The sequence below is a fragment of the Panthera leo genome, chromosome C1 (genome assembly GCF_018350215.1).
Source record: "Panthera leo isolate Ple1 chromosome C1, P.leo_Ple1_pat1.1, whole genome shotgun sequence".
Lineage (NCBI taxonomy): Eukaryota > Metazoa > Chordata > Mammalia > Carnivora > Felidae > Panthera > Panthera leo.
The window spans coordinates 57,616,888-57,634,750 of record NC_056686.1 but is presented as its reverse complement, the minus strand read 5'-3'; the positions used below and the strand labels follow the sequence as shown (position 1 = coordinate 57,634,750).

The 17,863-nt window shown below is 36.2% G+C and overlaps 1 protein-coding gene across 1 annotated transcript in view; it reads right to left on the bottom strand.

Annotated features, from left to right (window-relative positions):
• Positions 1 to 17,863, bottom strand: part of LRRC7 (leucine rich repeat containing 7) — a 564,537-nt gene that overhangs the window by 78,520 nt on the left and 468,154 nt on the right. The window contains exons 19-22 of the mRNA XM_042951516.1: positions 13,202 to 13,313; positions 12,809 to 12,989; positions 9,277 to 10,957; positions 5,151 to 5,291 (exon numbers count right to left, since the gene is read on the bottom strand). Coding sequence (XP_042807450.1) covers positions 5,151 to 5,291; positions 9,277 to 10,957; positions 12,809 to 12,989; positions 13,202 to 13,313 — 2,115 coding nt within the window. The remainder of the gene's footprint in view (positions 1 to 5,150; positions 5,292 to 9,276; positions 10,958 to 12,808; positions 12,990 to 13,201; positions 13,314 to 17,863) is intronic.

The following is a 17,863-nucleotide window of genomic DNA, read 5'->3' as shown; positions in this document are numbered from 1 at the left end:
GTCATCTTCTTCCAGGCAAAATTCTATGAAAAGATTATTTAATACATATATTTCCATCATTTCAACTTCCCTTCCTCTGAAATTGTAATTTATATTAGTGTCTGTTTCAATAAGGCACTAAGTAGTGGGTGCTATGGTATAATATGGTGGTAGAAGTTGAAAAGAAAAGAACAAGACAAAAAAGTATCAGTTTCTTCAATGTGGAAGAGATCATGCTATACCCCAGCCACACACCTGCAGAGGTGGAATTAGAAGAGGCCAGTGATTTCTTCCCCAGTCCCACTTGTCTCTGGGGCTGCAGTAGCAGGAATGATTAACTTGTGATTTTGGGGGGTTCACAATCTTTGGCCTTTCCCTGCCATCAAGCATATTTCCTGGTGATACTGAGTGCCCAGGAAATGGATGAGCATGAGGTAACTTTAAGGTAAAGGTAAGGTAAAGTTACTTAAGGTAACATTAAGCATTTACTAAATTCTGCTAAGAGAGCCCTGTGTCTGTAGCACAGAGGGAATGATTTGGGTCATGATAGGTATTGGATTAGTTAATATATTCGACTTGTGTATTCTCTTCTCCATTCCATAATATCTATTTTTCTGGATTATTGTGAAGATGGTGTGAGATCATAATGTATATGAACAAACTTTATCAACTATTTTGAGTTATGTTCTCTGAAAATGCCAGGTTTTGTAAATATTTGAGAAGGCTTCATTGTACAGTAAAAACAGCAGGGACCAGGGTGCCAAGCAGAGTCAGATTCAAATTTTGCCTACTCCCATGTTAAGTGCCAGGGTTACAGTAGTAAAACAGAATTGAGGTAAGTTCCTTTGTGTGACACGTGAGCCTCAGTTTCCTCATTTGTACAATGAGATAAATACTTCCTTTGAGGATTTATGAGGGTAGTGTGAAAAAAGATATTTAAGGTACCTAATGGTACCAGGTACACAGTAGATTCTTAATAAATCCTAGTCTTTATTCTCTTGTTGAAATTCTTATTCTACCATTAATCTGGATAATAAAAATGGCAATTTGAACTGACATTTTACAATATTAGATTTCTCTCTAATAACATAAAATTTCAAGACAATAGCTAAGCTCAATTACAACAGAACACATCCAAAGAAGCACATGGAACCATTAATAATGTCATAGAAAGTTGCTTTAAATGCTTTTTGGAGAGGCAGTAAATAAATGATAAATGAATGAATGAATAAATAAATAAATGAATAGATAGAAAATATTAATAATTTTATAATTTAATAGCTGATTTATATAGGTTAAGTGTTCTGGTTATAAGTACTATTAATTTTTTTAGGAAATTAAAATAAATATCAATGAATAAAAACACTAAAGAATATTAAATATTAAAATAATTTTGTGGCACCTGGGTGGCTCAGTCAGCTAAGCATCCGACTTCAGCTCAGGTCATGATCTCATGGTTTGTGAGTTTGAGACCCGCATTGAGCTTGCTGCTGTCAGCACAGAGCCCGCTTTGGATCCTGGGCCCCACTACTCTGTTCCCCTCTCCTGCTGATGCTCTCTCTCTCTCAAAAAGAAATAAAACATTTAAAAAATAATAAAATAATTTTGTTGTATTTATTAACATTCTGTTAATATCTTAACAGATGTCATAAAATTACCATAGAATATGTAATTTACTGTTCATAGTATGGAGCCTATATGTGGCTTGTAATTCATGAAAAATGTTTAATACTTGACCAGGCATGTAATAAATATGAACAAATTAGAAATATTCAATGCACAGAAAAATCTGGGAAAGTCTTTTCTTTTCATCTACATAAATATTCACTTTTAAAATAGAAGTATAGATTCTTTGATCTTCATTCACAAACAGCTTTATCCTTTAAATAATTTATTACAAATTTGTTTAAAAATTTGAAAAAAAAAACTAGATATTTTTGGTAGCTCAAATAAAAACTCAAACCAAAAAACAAATAATACACTGAGTCAGGACCTCAGTTAGCACAAATAGTGACTTTCTGTCAATTACCAAAAATGGAGGTAGGGGGAGGTCAGAAGCACTGAAAGGTGCCCTCTCTGGGCAACCTGCAAAAATATAGTCTCAGTGTGACAGAGAAAATACAAACAGTGCTCCTTTCTCTTAATTGAGAGAGGTTAAGGCTTGAAAACAGAGTATGGGGAAAGAGTGTGGATTTCAGCCCTGAATGTTCCCCGGGTAGGGCACTACCTACACAAAAGTAGCTGCACCTTGAATTCCAGTGCTTACATGGTAATGCATGAAAATGCTAATTTAGATTCCTTCGACATTCAGAGTCATTTACCACAGCACCTAACTAAGGATGGCCAGGATTGTCATTTAGGAATTTTATAAATAAAAAGAGCTCAGTATTTCCACGGGAACATGAACAGTTTTGTCAATTTTATCTACTGAAAATGTTTGTTTATAAATTGATCTTACTCTATATTTTCAATGAAATTCTCGTGGCTCACAAGCATTTAGAGACTGAAAAGAAATCTTAAATTACTGACATTAATTTTTATTATCTTAAGTAGCGAAAGTGTTGTAATAGGTTTTTATGCAAAGGAAAATAATTTTTGCCTGTCTCCTGGTGAGAAGGGTTCAGGGAAATTAAGCCTCAAACATAGGATCTGTTAGCAATGGTCAGTGGAGCCAAGAAAGGAAAATTTTAAGAGAGGCTGTCTCTAAAACTTGGCAGAGAAACCAAAGAAATTTTCAAATTAAAGAAGCTCTGTGGAAGAGATGTGCCTGAGCACAAAGATAACGGGGCAGAGACAGACTGGAATCCATGGGAGTAAGCAGGGTCAGGAGTATTATTGAGATATCGAACACTCAGTGCCCATACCTAATAAAGTTCCTGCACTGTCAGCAGGTAGGAAAGTTGTCCCAGATGTCTAAAGCTCAAAGTTTATAGGCCTTAAACTGATAATTTAGGGTCATAAAATCTCTTAGGGGTAATGGAGTAGTTGCCCTGTCGGTATTCTTTTTTCCCTCCCTTGCCTTCTCTCTCTCTCTCTCTCTCTCTCTCTCTCTCTCTCTCTCTCTCTCTCTCCCTGGTGTGGATAATAACATATTGATGATAATTCGTTTTGAGATGGAATCTTTCAATACTTGAATTATTCTTGGTTTGCAGTTTAATGCAGCTTCCAAAGAGAATTTCTTTAGCTCATCTCTGTACCTAACCGAGGAAGGTTGAAAAGTCTCCAAATATGATAACTCTGTAATATTTCCAATATAAATGATCTTAGAGCTATAGTAACAGTTAATGAATGCATTTTCTAGGCTACCCCACACAAGATCAGAAAATTAATACAGCAACACTGAGGTACCGAATTTATATCTGGGGAACACTGCAGACATTGAGAAATATATGTTTCAAGTATAGCCCCATTTTTCAGAATATATTTATGTCATTCTATAGATGGATAAGCAAATAGGACTAAACATTAAACAAAATAAGGGGTTTTCCATATAATTTGAGGGGGTTCAAGCAATAGCTCCCTTCCTATCAACATGTCTCTAATCTGCTCACTGAATTTTGAAATTCCACCCTCTTAGTTTAAGGGTTTGATTTCTATCAAGTGCCAAGCCCTCCAGGGGAGATACCTATTTCAGTTGTGATGTCTCATTTACTCCTTAGTGCAAACACATTTCAGGGTCTTTTGAATGCTGGTTTTGTGAGGCAGAAGATGAGAACCCTGAGCATCTGAGGGGACATGAAGAAAAGGTTCCATTAAAGTAGAGGCTGCCATAGAAAGGGTCTTGCTGATAGTGTGCTGGAGCTGACTTGTACTAGCTCTTGAGAGCTAATTGGACTCATGTCCCAGTTCTGTGTTCAGCGATGTTAAGTTAGTACCTTGAATTTGGCCATAGAGGGAGTGGTTACATCACAGACATTAGCAAACACCACAAACCAGGGTTTGTTCTTCTCCCTGGAAGGAAAGTTACCTACACACCCCTTGTCCTGCCACAGGAGACTGAGGACAGGAAAAACAACATTCAAAAGTTCTTAATTTAGTCTTTTTTTTTTCTTTCCAAAATAATTGTGGGTGAGGAAAAAGCTGTGAATATAAATGTCTCTTTGGTTTTATTCCTCTATTCACAGTAGGAAGCAAACTATCCAGAGTCAGGGATTGTTATTAAGACTAATTTGACAATAAAACATGGATTCAAGGTCTTTTGACCCTCATTTTGCTGGGATGGGTTTTTTTTTTCTTATGTTCATCAATTTTATTATGAGAGAAGTGTTTGGAGGCTACTGTCATTCTGTTATCCCTACTTTGCATTGCTTTTTTTCATAAAACTTACTAGGTTAATGACTATATTAATAATATAGTCATAATGACATATTGTGTGAAAATGACTCATTAGCCTCCATCAAAATGTAACTAAGACAGAAGCATTAATCCATTTCAACAGGTAAAATATGCATTCTCAGTTTTGCCTGAATAAAACAGCAGAAATGTTCTTTTGACAATGGAAATGTTTCCTCTTCCAGTATATTTCATTTCAAATTAGCCCACAATTTCACTTAAGGCCATGCTAATGTGCTCCTTTCCCATTAGTCTAGGGTGAGTAACAATTTGCTAGCTAAACCACAACTTGCTCCTCATGTTTTATGTCTGTGTAATATTTCTCATAAAGACAATGGGCTGAAGGAGCATCGAGAATTGCCAAACACTTCATTTCCATTCTAATTTAGGTCTCTATGTCGTTTCCAAAGGAATCAACTGAAATCCAACAATAATTTCTAGCTCTGTTCTCAGAATGTGTCAGCAAGGGAACATAGGGCTATCTCTGAAAAGGTTTAAAAATATATGTTTATATATCTACACACACACGAAAGAAAGGAAAACAAAGAAGAAAAGAAAAAGAAATGGGTAATAAGAAAATGAGCCTTAGAGCAACTCAAAAAGCCATGTGCCTGCTCAATCCAAAAAGCAAAGCTATTAAGCAGGAACCTGCGAATCGTTCTAGCTCCAAAGATTCATTTAGCAGCTAAGAGTTTGGGCTCCGCATCATTTGCCCTTGTGCTTTTTGAACTCAGGAGAGTCTATAAGCAGGGTTGTATGTACAGCCTAAACACATTAAGTGAACAAACAACATTAATTGGCTTTGGTATGCTGACACATGTAAGGCAGTCCATACTTACTTTCTGAAGAGGTAGTTCTTGTAGATCAAATTTAGACTTAGTCTGCAAGTTTAAAGTCATGCTTCTGCCTGCATGCATTGCTGAAATACCTCCATAGGGCAGCATGCCAAGGTTAACTGTGTTGTGTTTGTAAGCAGCATTCTGAGTAGAGGAAATAATCATGTGACAGGGTGTGAACACATGCTCAACAAACTGATTATTACATGAACATGTTTAAATTTATAACATTTAACTTTAAGCGGGCAAACAGTAACTTCCTTTTAAACATGCACTTGATCAGACAGAAGCATACAGTAAACAGTGTTAGTTATGCACATAATGAGTACCATCCAAAACTACAGAAAAGACAAAAAAGCAAGAATACATTCTGTTTTACATTTGCTGCTAACTCAAAGGCATAAAACCTATCTCTTTTATATCATGATAGTAGTGACTTTGGACAAATGTTGTTCATCTGTGGTAGTCTATTGATTCAAAAATTTCAAACAGTGCGATCTTAATCAAATTCTGCCAGCTGCAAATCTCATGGTCTCTTTCACATTGTGAGATAAACACATACAAAAGACAAATGCCAGCTTCTAATGCTGCCTTAAAATGGATGTACTACAATGTTAAAGCCAAAATCAGTGTCCTTTATTTCTGTCTATAGACATAATTACAGCAACTCAGAAAAAGATCTGGTCAAAAAATCATTCAATCTGACTATTGGCTAACTGAATTTACTGATTAATTTAGTAAAATCAGTCAAATAACTTGTATGTGGATCTGAGGATTCTAAGGGTTTTTTTTGTTGCTTAAAAATTACATTTTAAAATGGAGAAATTTCATGATGAATCTATAGGAATTTTGATTTGAACTATTAATGCTATGTATCAATTTTAGTATATGTGCTGCCGAAGCGAGCACAGTGCTATGTATCAAAAATACCTAACTATCTAGAGCACTCTGGTGATATCTGCATCGTGGTTATCCTTCAATCGGTGCATCTAAAGTTATCCCAAGTGTCTGATAGCTAGTTAATTTTTTTCTACAGAACATCATTTAAATTAAAACATTTTGTAGACCCTGTCATCAAATAGCTTCCATTAGTACAATCTTCACTTTCCAACTCTCATAAAAATGTAATAATTAACAGTATTTGGCCCTTTTAAGTAATTCTCTTATTTTGGATTAAAAAAAACTACACAAATTAACTTAGTACACTTTTTAAAGACTGAATGTTCTTGAACAATAACAGCAAACAGCTATTCTATTCTGAGGGCGTTGTTTGCAAAGTAATGACTTTTAGCATCAGTTTTACTGAACTCAGTTGAAAGACTATACTCCTGATGGTGTGTGCTTGTCTACCAATCACATTTGTTATGGATCCTTGATTATTTCATCCAGAGATTTTTCATTGTCACCATGCCAAAGTTGAAAAGGACACTGAACATTTCAATCTAGCACCTGAATGATTCCTTAAGGTTTAAAATTACTTCAGTCTAGTGCCTTCTTAGTTCCTGCAGAAGAGTAGCAATCTCGGACATAGGGGTTCAGGTTTTAAATTCTCTCAGTCACAGTGGGACTCTGTAGTGGAAGCATGAGCCTTGAGGTTAAACTACAGGAGAAAACAGCATCTTTTATCTGTAGCTGCCTCTCCAAGGTCAACACTGGGCAAGATCCTTAACCAACACCATTTTGGGCTGTTAAGCTTATCCAATGTCCAGGCCTCTAGGCAGTTCTGTCTTACGAAGAATGGACAAAGATCTTATGGTTTCTAACATAACTATTTGATATCCGGATTGAAATCTTCACCTAAATTTCACTGGGAAAGAAACACACCAAATCTCCGGTGCAGTCTGACTTTGAACAGTATGTGAAGTAGCACAGCTATGTCTAAACTAGTTTTATATAACGAGACTGTGCTTCAGTACCCTGAATTCATGTTTGTGAATAGCTGGAAAGTCTTAAGTAAGATACAGCCTGAAAAGCTCAATAACTCCATTGAGAGGGGGGAAGAAATGTTACGTGGAGGAAACAAGAAAAAGAACTTTCAGAACCCAGTGGCTTGAAGCAATACTCTCAGGTAACTTAATTTCTTGGAATAAAATAAGAAGCTATTGCACATACATTGAAGTTGATCTGAGGAATGAAAGACAGACTGAGGGAATTATAAACATACAGGGGAAACGTGGAAGCTAATTAAAAAGGAAGGTGTGGGCACAGCAATAGGAAACACGCATGAGTTTACTTTTAATTATCTGGATCTGGGATTGGCAGGAGGCTTCCAAACTTCTGCTGATCCAAATCCCCCTCCCCCAGACCTATTTTCCTCTTTCCAAATTCCTGCTCCAGCTAGCAGAGTAGCTCTGATCAAAGGAGAGGAACTGTTTATCTGAGAAACCAGTAAATAAATGATGGTACCAAATGCTTAGAATTTTGTCTTCTTTCTCATGCTTTGTTCTCACTCACTCTTCTCTTGCCTCAAATTACTAGCCATTGCACATATGCTCCGAAAAGCTTCTTATAACCTTTCTTGACTAGTTCATCTTACCCTGTTACGTATGGTCGTGTCTACACGAGGCCAGAGTTCCCAAACTGTACTGTATTATTTGGCCCCAAATATTTTCGCCCTCCAAGTTATCTGTCTACATGGAGGGTAAAAGTTGAGGTAAGGCATGGTGACAACTGACCAGGTGTCTCCCACTGACAGCCAGTCATGAGGCTTTGATGAGGCTCCCTTCAATGGGACTGAGCACACCTATTTGAAACAGACATTCTGATGAAATATTTTGCAAGGCAGAACCAATTTCCACATTGAAAAACTAACACCCACACCCCCATTTATCAGTTCACTTTTCCCTAAAAATAATTGTGTTCTTGTCATGTAGACACGACCTCCAAACAATATAATTACTTAAAAAGAGTATACCTGAAAACATAAAATTCAATATTAAAGAAATATATAATAAATGCAGTGACCTGTGTTTTTAACAGGACACCAAGTAAAATAATAAAACTATTGAGCAAAACTTTCTAATGGTATATTATTAATTAGTACCCAGAGCCCCAATTTACACTAAGTTTTTCAACCCTAGGAAATGAGAACAAAGGCTCTATTTTTACAAGAGACCTGAGGATTCTAAGGTCAATGCAGAGTACGCAAAGCCCTCTACACCAAAGCCATGAAGTATACTCACTGATAATGGTCAATTGATCATAGTTCTACAAAATGGAATACCAGATTTTTCTTAGAGAGATAGATCTGAACAGGCAACAAAAAGTCATTCTCAGCTTTAAAATAGTATATGTATATATATATATATATATATATATATATATATATATATATATTTTACTCTCCTCAATCACTATTAATTCCATGCTTTATTATGACTCAGTTTTTAACTGAATTGGGATTAATTTCCTTTTGCGTTGTTGTTGCAATATACACACTAATTTGTACCTTTGTAGTCTTCATAAAGACATCAGCTATTTTTGTTGCCTATAGTATTATTTGAATTTAAACACTTATTTCTTTATAAAAGCCAACATTTGAAGTGGCAGGATTTTTTATTTAATAAAGTAATGTGTAGGAGGGCATTTAATCTCTGCTTATTTTATCTTTCTGTTTCTTGCTGGGAAGATTATTGCTCATTAGAAGTAATAAGTTTACGAGTCCCATAGCAGTAACTGTATGCAAATTTTATAAACAAATTAGGCTTGACTTTATTATAAGTGAGTCTGTGCATAAAGGGGCAAAATACTCACTTTTTATAGATTCAATAAAAATCGTACTCCTTAGGTCACTAGAGAACAGTTCTGTGTCCTAGGAGAGGCATTCTGCCTTAATGGCCAGAAAGCAATTGAAGCACCGTCCCATATAATAGAGTCAAATTCTTTCTTACTAACAATATTTAGGCTAGATCTGATAAATCATTCACCTACAGGTTATGGACTCTCGAAGAGCAGTAAACAATATCCATGAGAAACTATTATGATCGATTTCCCCACAATATAGAGATAAATAAAATGCTGATCATCTATTCATTCATGTAGTTCATGCTTCACTACATGTGCTTAGAAATGCCAATAAAGTAAAACTAAAGGCAGGAGGGATATTCTTACAGAGAAATGCCAGACATACCCTGTCTAACCTTCTAGCTTCTATATGTCTAAGCAGCTGTTGTCTCCAGTCTGCAGGCATTTTACCACAGCTCTCCTCTCCCTTCACAGGAGTAGGCCTCGTCTTTATATCACTGTTATCTGATGGCTTGTCACCATAGTTACCCAAGTTATAGTCAGATGGTATTTTTTCCAAAAGAGCTGCCATAGTAGGCCTAGCTGAAACTGGCCTGGTTTGGGAGGCACCGTAACTCTCTGTACTGTAGCTTCTTGCAGACAGTGGCCTCCTCTGGGTAAGGTTTTTAACTGGAAAACTTCCCGCCTGAGCTTTCACTTCTTGATATGAAGGGTGTTCATCTTCATACCTGCCATTCCTTTTCAGGAACTGGGACTCAGTCACTGAAACGCTGCTTTGGCGATCCAGACCTCCCCTATATGGAGGTCTGCCGTACCTATCACTCGGAGGCAGCTCATGAGGTTCACTGACCCTTCTAAACATGGCCATTTCTGTGGAGCTCGCCAGGGAGTCAGCTCTTCTCAAGAAGCCTGCCCTGGCACCTTGGCTTGCAAACTGGGCATTCACCACAGCATCCTCATTAACAGATGGCTGAGAAAATGAGAACATTTGCTCCATTGGTGGGTATCCTCTGTAAGCTCTAGGACTAACCAAATCCTTGGCGATGTTTTTGCTGGGCTGTTGCACGTACTCAGAATTGTGTTGAAAGGGGGGTGGTATCCTCTTTTCGGCTTTAACTTCCACTGCTCCTTGGGGATTGAAGCTTTGGTCAAACTGATAGACTTTTTTTGTCATGGAAGCCTTCTGTTGTTGTGGCCCTTTACTACTTCCATAAGTGAGCATCTCATCATCCAGCATTGGGACTGACTGGCTTCGAGACATACTGGACATACCATGCTCTGGTCCCAACATTTTATCTGGTCGTTCATGGCTTCCTAAGTGATCACTCCCAGAAGCATAGTTTTCTAATGGTATATTATAAACCTTGTACGTACCAATGTCAATCTCATCGATACTCTGCGACTTTTTGAATTTATTGGACTTGATATCTTTCATTAGTGGGGAAAGCCTCTCTGTGCTTTTGCTAATGGAAATAACACCTTTAGAAGATTCTGGGCGGCAGTGGATTTGAGAAAAGACATTGCTAAGACTCCTGTTGGGATTGGAATCGTGATACTCCCATGGTACTCCTGGAGAAAAAGGACTAGGTATTTCAACAGATTCTTTTATATGTTCTTTCCTTTCAGGCAATGGGCTGGTGGTGGGGGTTGTCTCTAATTTGGAAGGGAAAGCGGTCCTGTCTTCAAAAGGACTAGGGGTTCTGGTCCAATTCTGCCAAGGATTGGAAGGAGGCACTTCTGTTTCTGGTGTGTGTCTGTGTGTAGACTGCTCAAGTTCCAGGGGAACACCAACAATCCTATCCTGCCTAATCAAAGGTCTGCGTCCGTGAGAAGATGTGCTTCTAGATTTTGAACTTAAGAGAGGATTGTTGTTGGCATTCTCGCCTGTGGTCTCCTCTGCAACAAACCCTGTGTTATCATAATGTGAACCATCAGTCCAGTTGTCAGTGAAGGCATCACTCATTGGCAGCCGGTCAGGACGCTGTGGTAGATTCCCTGGGGGAACAGCCTCCCGCTGGCTGAGTAATGGCTTTGAATCAAGAGGCTGTGGGAAAGATGGTGCAATCCTGTGAAGACAGTGGGAAGAAGAAACATGAAAATGAGGAAGAGCTGGGTCTTTGTCAGGAAGAGAAGCATCATCCAAAAATGCCACAATTCTTTGTTAATGGATCATCCAACCACACCTCACTTATGACTAAGAGCATTATTATTTCATATCTACCCCTATACCTTTCTCTGACTTTTATTTCCTCCTTGTAATTATCACCTTCTAACATATCATATAATTTACTTACCTATTTTATTTATCGCGTTTTGTCGTGTGTCCTCTGCTAGAATGTAAACTCATGAGGGCAGAAATTTTTTTTTCTCTTCAAGCCTAGCATCGTAGGCACATAGTAGGTGTTTGTTGGATGATTAAATGAGTGAGAGAAATGGATGGGTCTTCAGTAATGGTCCTGAAACTTGTCCCATAATTAGAATCCCCTGATTCCTTCCTGGTCCTCATCCTGGAACTTCTGTTTCTTACATTTCCAAACTATTGTTTGAGAGTACCTTTCTTATAAATACTTGATATGTCTAATGAACCCAGACTATCTTCAAATAGCATATATTTGAAGGTCAGGTATTGAAGACGTTAAATCCATTGTATAGAGAACACATTTTCTTAGAATGTAAATTATATTATATTATATTATATTATATTATATTATATTATATATTTTGGTCATTGGCCTGTTTACACTAGTGACCAAAGTATCTCTAGAAGATGTTCATTTTTCTAGGTTTATTGTAAATGATTTGCACAGTTATAACATTGAATTATATATTTTTTTATCAGTGAGAGATTTTTGTTTTTGCTAATATTTTCATCACGGGCATTGAAAGGTAGAAAGAGTTAATATTTTCATCACGGGCATTGAAAGGTAGTTAATATTTTCATCACGGGCATTGAAAGGTAGAAATAGTTATTAATTAATTACCAAAGAATATCTTGCTAACAGTACTGATGTTATCAATAAAATATGAGTCAAAATCAGTGACTACCTATATCATATGATGATTTGTATTTGCTGTTTATAGCATAAAACATAGCAGCAAGTTACAAAACAAAGAATCAGAACCGGGTGAGTACTACCTCATGGAGTCACTCTATTGTGCTCTTTGTCTTTTAATTTTTCATTTGTAAAATGGAAATAATATAGTAGGAACTATTTTGGAAAGATTAAATATTTTTACTTACATCCTAACTTTTCCAGCTGATGATAAATTGATGATGATGATAACGATGATGATGATGATGATAGCATTGAAAATTTTATTATTTACTTCACACTAGGCAATAAGTGCTTTCCATGCATCTTACTTTAACCCATTTTGGATAGTGAAATGCGCACATGCGTCATAAATAAGTATTGGGCAAACAGGGCTTTTGGTTTCTGATTTATAAGGGATGCCTGGATGACTCAGTCAGTTAAGCCTCTGACTCTTGATTTCAGCTCAGGTCATGATCTCACAGTTTGTGAGATGGAGCCTGCTTTGGGTTCTATGCTGACAGTGAGGAGTCTGCTTGGGATTCTCTCTCTCCCTCTCTCTCTGTTCCACCCCCACTTGCATGTGCACATGCTCTCTCTCTCTCAAAAAAATTTTTTAAAAAAAAATTACAAAAAAATAAAATTTCTTGTCCTATCATCTCAACCTGATAATCTCCCACTGTCTCTCCCTTAAACAATGGTTTTGCTGCTTGAAACCATTCATCCTCTCCTGGAAGTCCCAGGGGAACTGTTTTTGCTTACCTGCCCGTTCTGTCTTCTACGCCACTCATGTGCTGAATACAATTCAAAAATTAAGATTCGATTTTTTTTAAAGTTGCTGAAAGAAAGCACTTGGGAACAGAAAAAAGGGAATTCTAAACACACCTGTTACCCCACAAAGAATTATGTACTGCATCTTTAGCTGTTGTCTGCAAGGACCCCACTTTAACCCGGGTGTTAGAGGATCCTGAGGAAGCCTGGGAAGGTGAGTAGTCTGAGTAAGTGCCTGAGGAAACACTGTTATTCAGACAGTGAGTTTTGTCAACTTCAGACTCATCAGTTGATTCTGAAATGTAAAGGGGAAAATGTTATAATGCTATGCACACTGACAAGAATAAACACAGAAAAGCAAGTATGAAAAACAGATAGCATAACAATGTTAGGAATATATATTTGTAAAATATTTCTACAGACTATGGTGTGTCATCATTTACAACTGGTGATTCATCATGCACATGCATTTGTGGCATATTTTCCACATCAGGTTCACAATGTTACCTTTTTTGTCCTTCCCTAGCAGAACAAGTTTGGGTGGGTACAGAGGGGTCTCAGCTAATGAAGGGTGAAGTTCCCCAATCCTCATTTCATTAGCTGGATGAACAAAAGAATCCTGAGAGATATAATAATATAGGACAAGGAAAGTAAACATTTAAACATTGGTTAACCAAGATGGCAATATCTTTATTTGGCTCAGATTTAAAGATTGGGGCTCTAGAATTTAAGTCACTATAGAGCACTAGGAGAAGTGCATATGTTTCTCTGAGCTAAGTACTAAAATATTTTGCTTTTCTAATTTAAATGAGTCCATTTATTCATCAGATATTTTTTGAATGCCTGTTTATATGCCTGGCACTGTGCAAAGAACTGTGGACTTTCCAAAGAAAGATAAAATGTCACCCATGGCCCCTGGAAATTTATAATCTAATTGGGGAGATAAGCTATATCTCATTACAACACAGGACTGACTTATGGTAAGCTGTATGTGAGTATATGATATATACATATAGATATATATACATACATGTGTATATATATATATATATATATATATATATATATACACATACATGTGTATATATGGTATATACACATGTAAGGGGAGAACTTCCTTAAGAGTTCTAAGAGGAAAGTCTATCACTGACCAACTGTTTTTTTTTTCATCCCTTAGTCATATTTATGCACAAGTGCTATTTAACAGGTGGTCTTATCTTCAATTTCTTCAGTTTTCTCATGACTTCTTCCTAACATTTCTAGTTTTCTCATGATTAATCTAGCCTGCTGAATCTTCATTCTAAATCTGTTCATTGAATGTAATGACCAACATTGGTACAAGAATAAAACTTTATAAAGACAAATGAACATGTTAAAAAAAGTATGAGTTTAAACTTCTATAATTAAAATTATTATTGCCAGTTAAACAGATAGTGAGATGGCACTGGGGAAAGTAAAATACCAAAGTCTCATTTTCTTCCACATATAAAAATGTCTTGTCTATACCCATGGGGAAGTAGCAATATAAACTTATGCACAGCAGTTATCTTCATTTCTTTTTTTCTTAAATCTTAAGTTAATTTCAATTCGAAAGATAATTTTTAGTATTTTTCAGTTTTCTCATTCATTAGTACTTGTTAGTTTAAAATAATAATGTAACATTTAGAAATATTTTGTTAAGTCAAAGAAAGAATATACTTGAACACAAAAATGTAGTAAGTGAAATGTGTTCTGTCTTATACCTAATTGGTAATAGTCAGAAACTCTTATTATACGTTTTATTGCCCGACATAGTGACAGGCTCAAGTTTTTGGGTATTGCAAAGAAACATCCATTTCTTTAACTTGAGGCTTAAGTTTTGTTTTGGGGGTTACTTTTGGTTAGGTTTGTAAGAGAATATTTGCCTGTGAAAAACCTGGGTATATCTGATATGTGTTAATTATTTAAAAAAACATTTCTAGTCAAATTCTTTCATTTTCTACAAGTGGGTTTTGAGACTCAGTGAGGTCCATGCTTACAGAGATAATTAGACGAAGATCCAACATAGAGGCAGGATTCTGGGGTTCCAGTCTTATGATCTTCCCTTATATTGTGCTGCCTCCTAGTGTGCTCAGCTGTGAGCACATCTGAGACTAAAAATCCAGCTCCAGAGTTGAAGAGGGATAGGAAAGAGGGTAGGATTGATGGAAATTTTGGAGATGAAGAGGGAAATCTGTGTTCTCATGGATTTTGAAAACTATTTCAAAGGCTTAGCATAAGAAATTCATGATAAAATTTTAAGGTGACAGAATAGAGAGTAAAGCCATTACACATCTTTGTAGAAATTTATAACTACAGGAGACCCAAGTTTGAGAAATTGTACCATGGAAAGGTATAAAATATGTTAAGTTTTGTCAAAACTATTTCAGTTGCAAGGTGGCATATTTCTATTCTATTCCTGCTTTATCATTTATTAATCGGGTTATCTTGCACAAGTCAGTGTTCTTCTGTGTACCTTATTCATTTCACCAGTAAAATGAAGGTAATAGATGAAAGGAATTAATGTTATTTTCTGTCTAGTACTAACACTCTATGAATCTAAATGTAACTTATAGTTACATTGAAATAATATTTTGAAACAATATTTTAAAAAGGAAATATTCTTATGACACCTGATAGAGAACTACAGGAATTTTGTTTTAGTCAATAAAACAACCCAAAAGTTGTACAAACATAGAAATGTAAATAAAATTAAGGGTTTCATTACTTTTTCCCTTATGCCTTACACATTTAGTATGCAAGTTATATTGCATATATAGGTCAAATTTTCAAATTTGTATACTAATTTTGTGGCTGGAGCTTGGCATGGTGGCTATGATGTGACTCACTGCTTAAGAATTTCCATTTTGAATCAAAAAGAGCCATAGTGACTAGGGAGTATGGTAGTAGCTAATCATGAACTGCCTCCTTTCTCCAGAGTTCTGTGAGACCCTCCACCTAGGAGGACTAACACTGAAGCAAGAACAATGGATTTGCACTGATCCAGTTAGACTCAATTACCTTTATGAACAAAATGATAATAATGATGATGATGATGATGATGATGAAGATGATGATGCCATCACTTATGGAGAATCTATTACATAGCTGCTACTGTGCTACTATGCTAAACACTTCATCTGTACTATTAATTATTTAATAGACAACTTTGTTTTTCACTGTTATTTATTATTTTGAGTTATTTATTATCATCATCTTTGTTTTGCAGTTAAGAAGATGAAAGCTTAGAGAGGTAAAGTCATAATTCCAAGTCACAAATTCAGTGAATGGTAGAGCCAAGATTTGAACTTGGATCTGTCTTACTGGAAGGTCTTCTCTGTAATATTATGTATTGTGTACCCAGAGAAAAGCTCACCTACCAAATGGACTTCACAGAAAAGACAAGTTAACTGTCCAACAAAGGAAATTAAGCATCAACTTTGTCTCTATCAATTCTTTTATAAAGAGGCTGGAGGAATCAGGTTCATGTTGGAAAAGTGGGTGAAGCTTTTGGGACTACTTCTATGGTGAAGACAGTGGAGGCTATTGGTAGGGAATCAAATATAATGAGGGTCCTATTTTAAGCACATTGAGCCATATTTGCTTCTGAGGAGACAGAAGAGGGAGAGAAAGAAAAGGTAGAATCTCTTTGTTCTTTAACTCCATTGATCTTGTGCCATTCAAACTAAATCTCCACTGCTATGGCTGTAGTGAAAGGGAGCTGAAGACAGAAGTGAGAGGTGGGGAAAAGCTTGTGTCTGAGTTTTTAGAGTCCAGGCCTAGTATTAATAAAAGCATGTAAGGACATTTTCAATGGTAATTGACTACTTATTACCAGGAGAAAGATGTGTTTTCTCTATATAAAGAAATTAGGTGGAGTCTCCTAACAAAGGAAAAAGTCCAAAACCTTTCTGAACATGGTGGACATGGTGAACAGGTATCCAGTGAGAAGTTTTCTGTAATGCAAGATAGTGGCCCACAAAAGGATTAAAGGGGGTTGGGCAGGATTAGCACATGATTCTATTGTGGAAGGGAAGGGAATTATCACTTGTTGTAACTTTCCTCTGTGCCAAGAACTGTGCTTGCAGTTGTATAAAAGTATTTGCTTTTGTCTGATTTCATCTCCACAAAAACTGAGCATTATTGGTATCTGTATTTCTAAGATAAAGAAAGCAAAGCTTAGGAAGTTTTCAATGACTTGTCAAGGTCACAAAATTGGTAACAAGGTAGATTCAAGATTTGAATTAAGGTCTCCTGGACTTGAAAGCACTTCTCCTTGTTCCTAAACTGTGCTCCAAGGTACCTGTGATGCTGTTGTTAATTCACAGGGTTACATGGGTTGTTTTAAATATTTGGGGGAAACAAAGCAATACTTGACATCAGTCAGATATTGTGTGAACTGGTGGCTCTCAGTTTCAACATTAGATTGCACTTTCCTTTGATGACAGTCTTTGTGAAGCTGGCTTTTTGGTGGTTGCTATGATTAAAAATCAAGTGTCATCCAAAAATCAATATGAAACAGAATTGTAGTGACTGATGTGATTCCAAGGTTTGAGAAGATAAGTGGTGTCCCACAGGTACACACATTTCATCAAGTACTTTTGTTATTTAAGCATGAAATAAAACTATTATCTCCCCTTTTAGTGTATGTGTGTTATTTTTCAAATGGCCACTAGGCAGGGCACAAATATTTAATAAATTGTTCAGAACTAACTACTTAATAAATGGAACTGTTAGGTACTTCTTTTGGACTATGGTCCTTGTAACAAAATTACTAAGATACTAAAGGCATTTGTATGCCAAGGGTTTTGGAACCCCCAGATTTTACTTATTTTACATCATAGCTTTATTTACCATACTGTTCTTCTTTCCTTCCCTGATTTTCTCACTCTCCCAATATTTCATCATGATAGTTTGCCTTTACTCATAATATTATATTAGTGTATTAATATAGCAAATTGTTATTGTTAAAATACATGTTATTCAACACACAGGTGACAAAATATAAATAATTGTTGCAGTCAATACTTAATTCATTACGAATGTGACAAAAACCCAAGAGAAATTGTTCTTGCCCTCAATTAACTTCTATTGGATGTAGAGACACACATGTTATCAGATAAGAGTCATTCATATACTCAACAGGTAGTT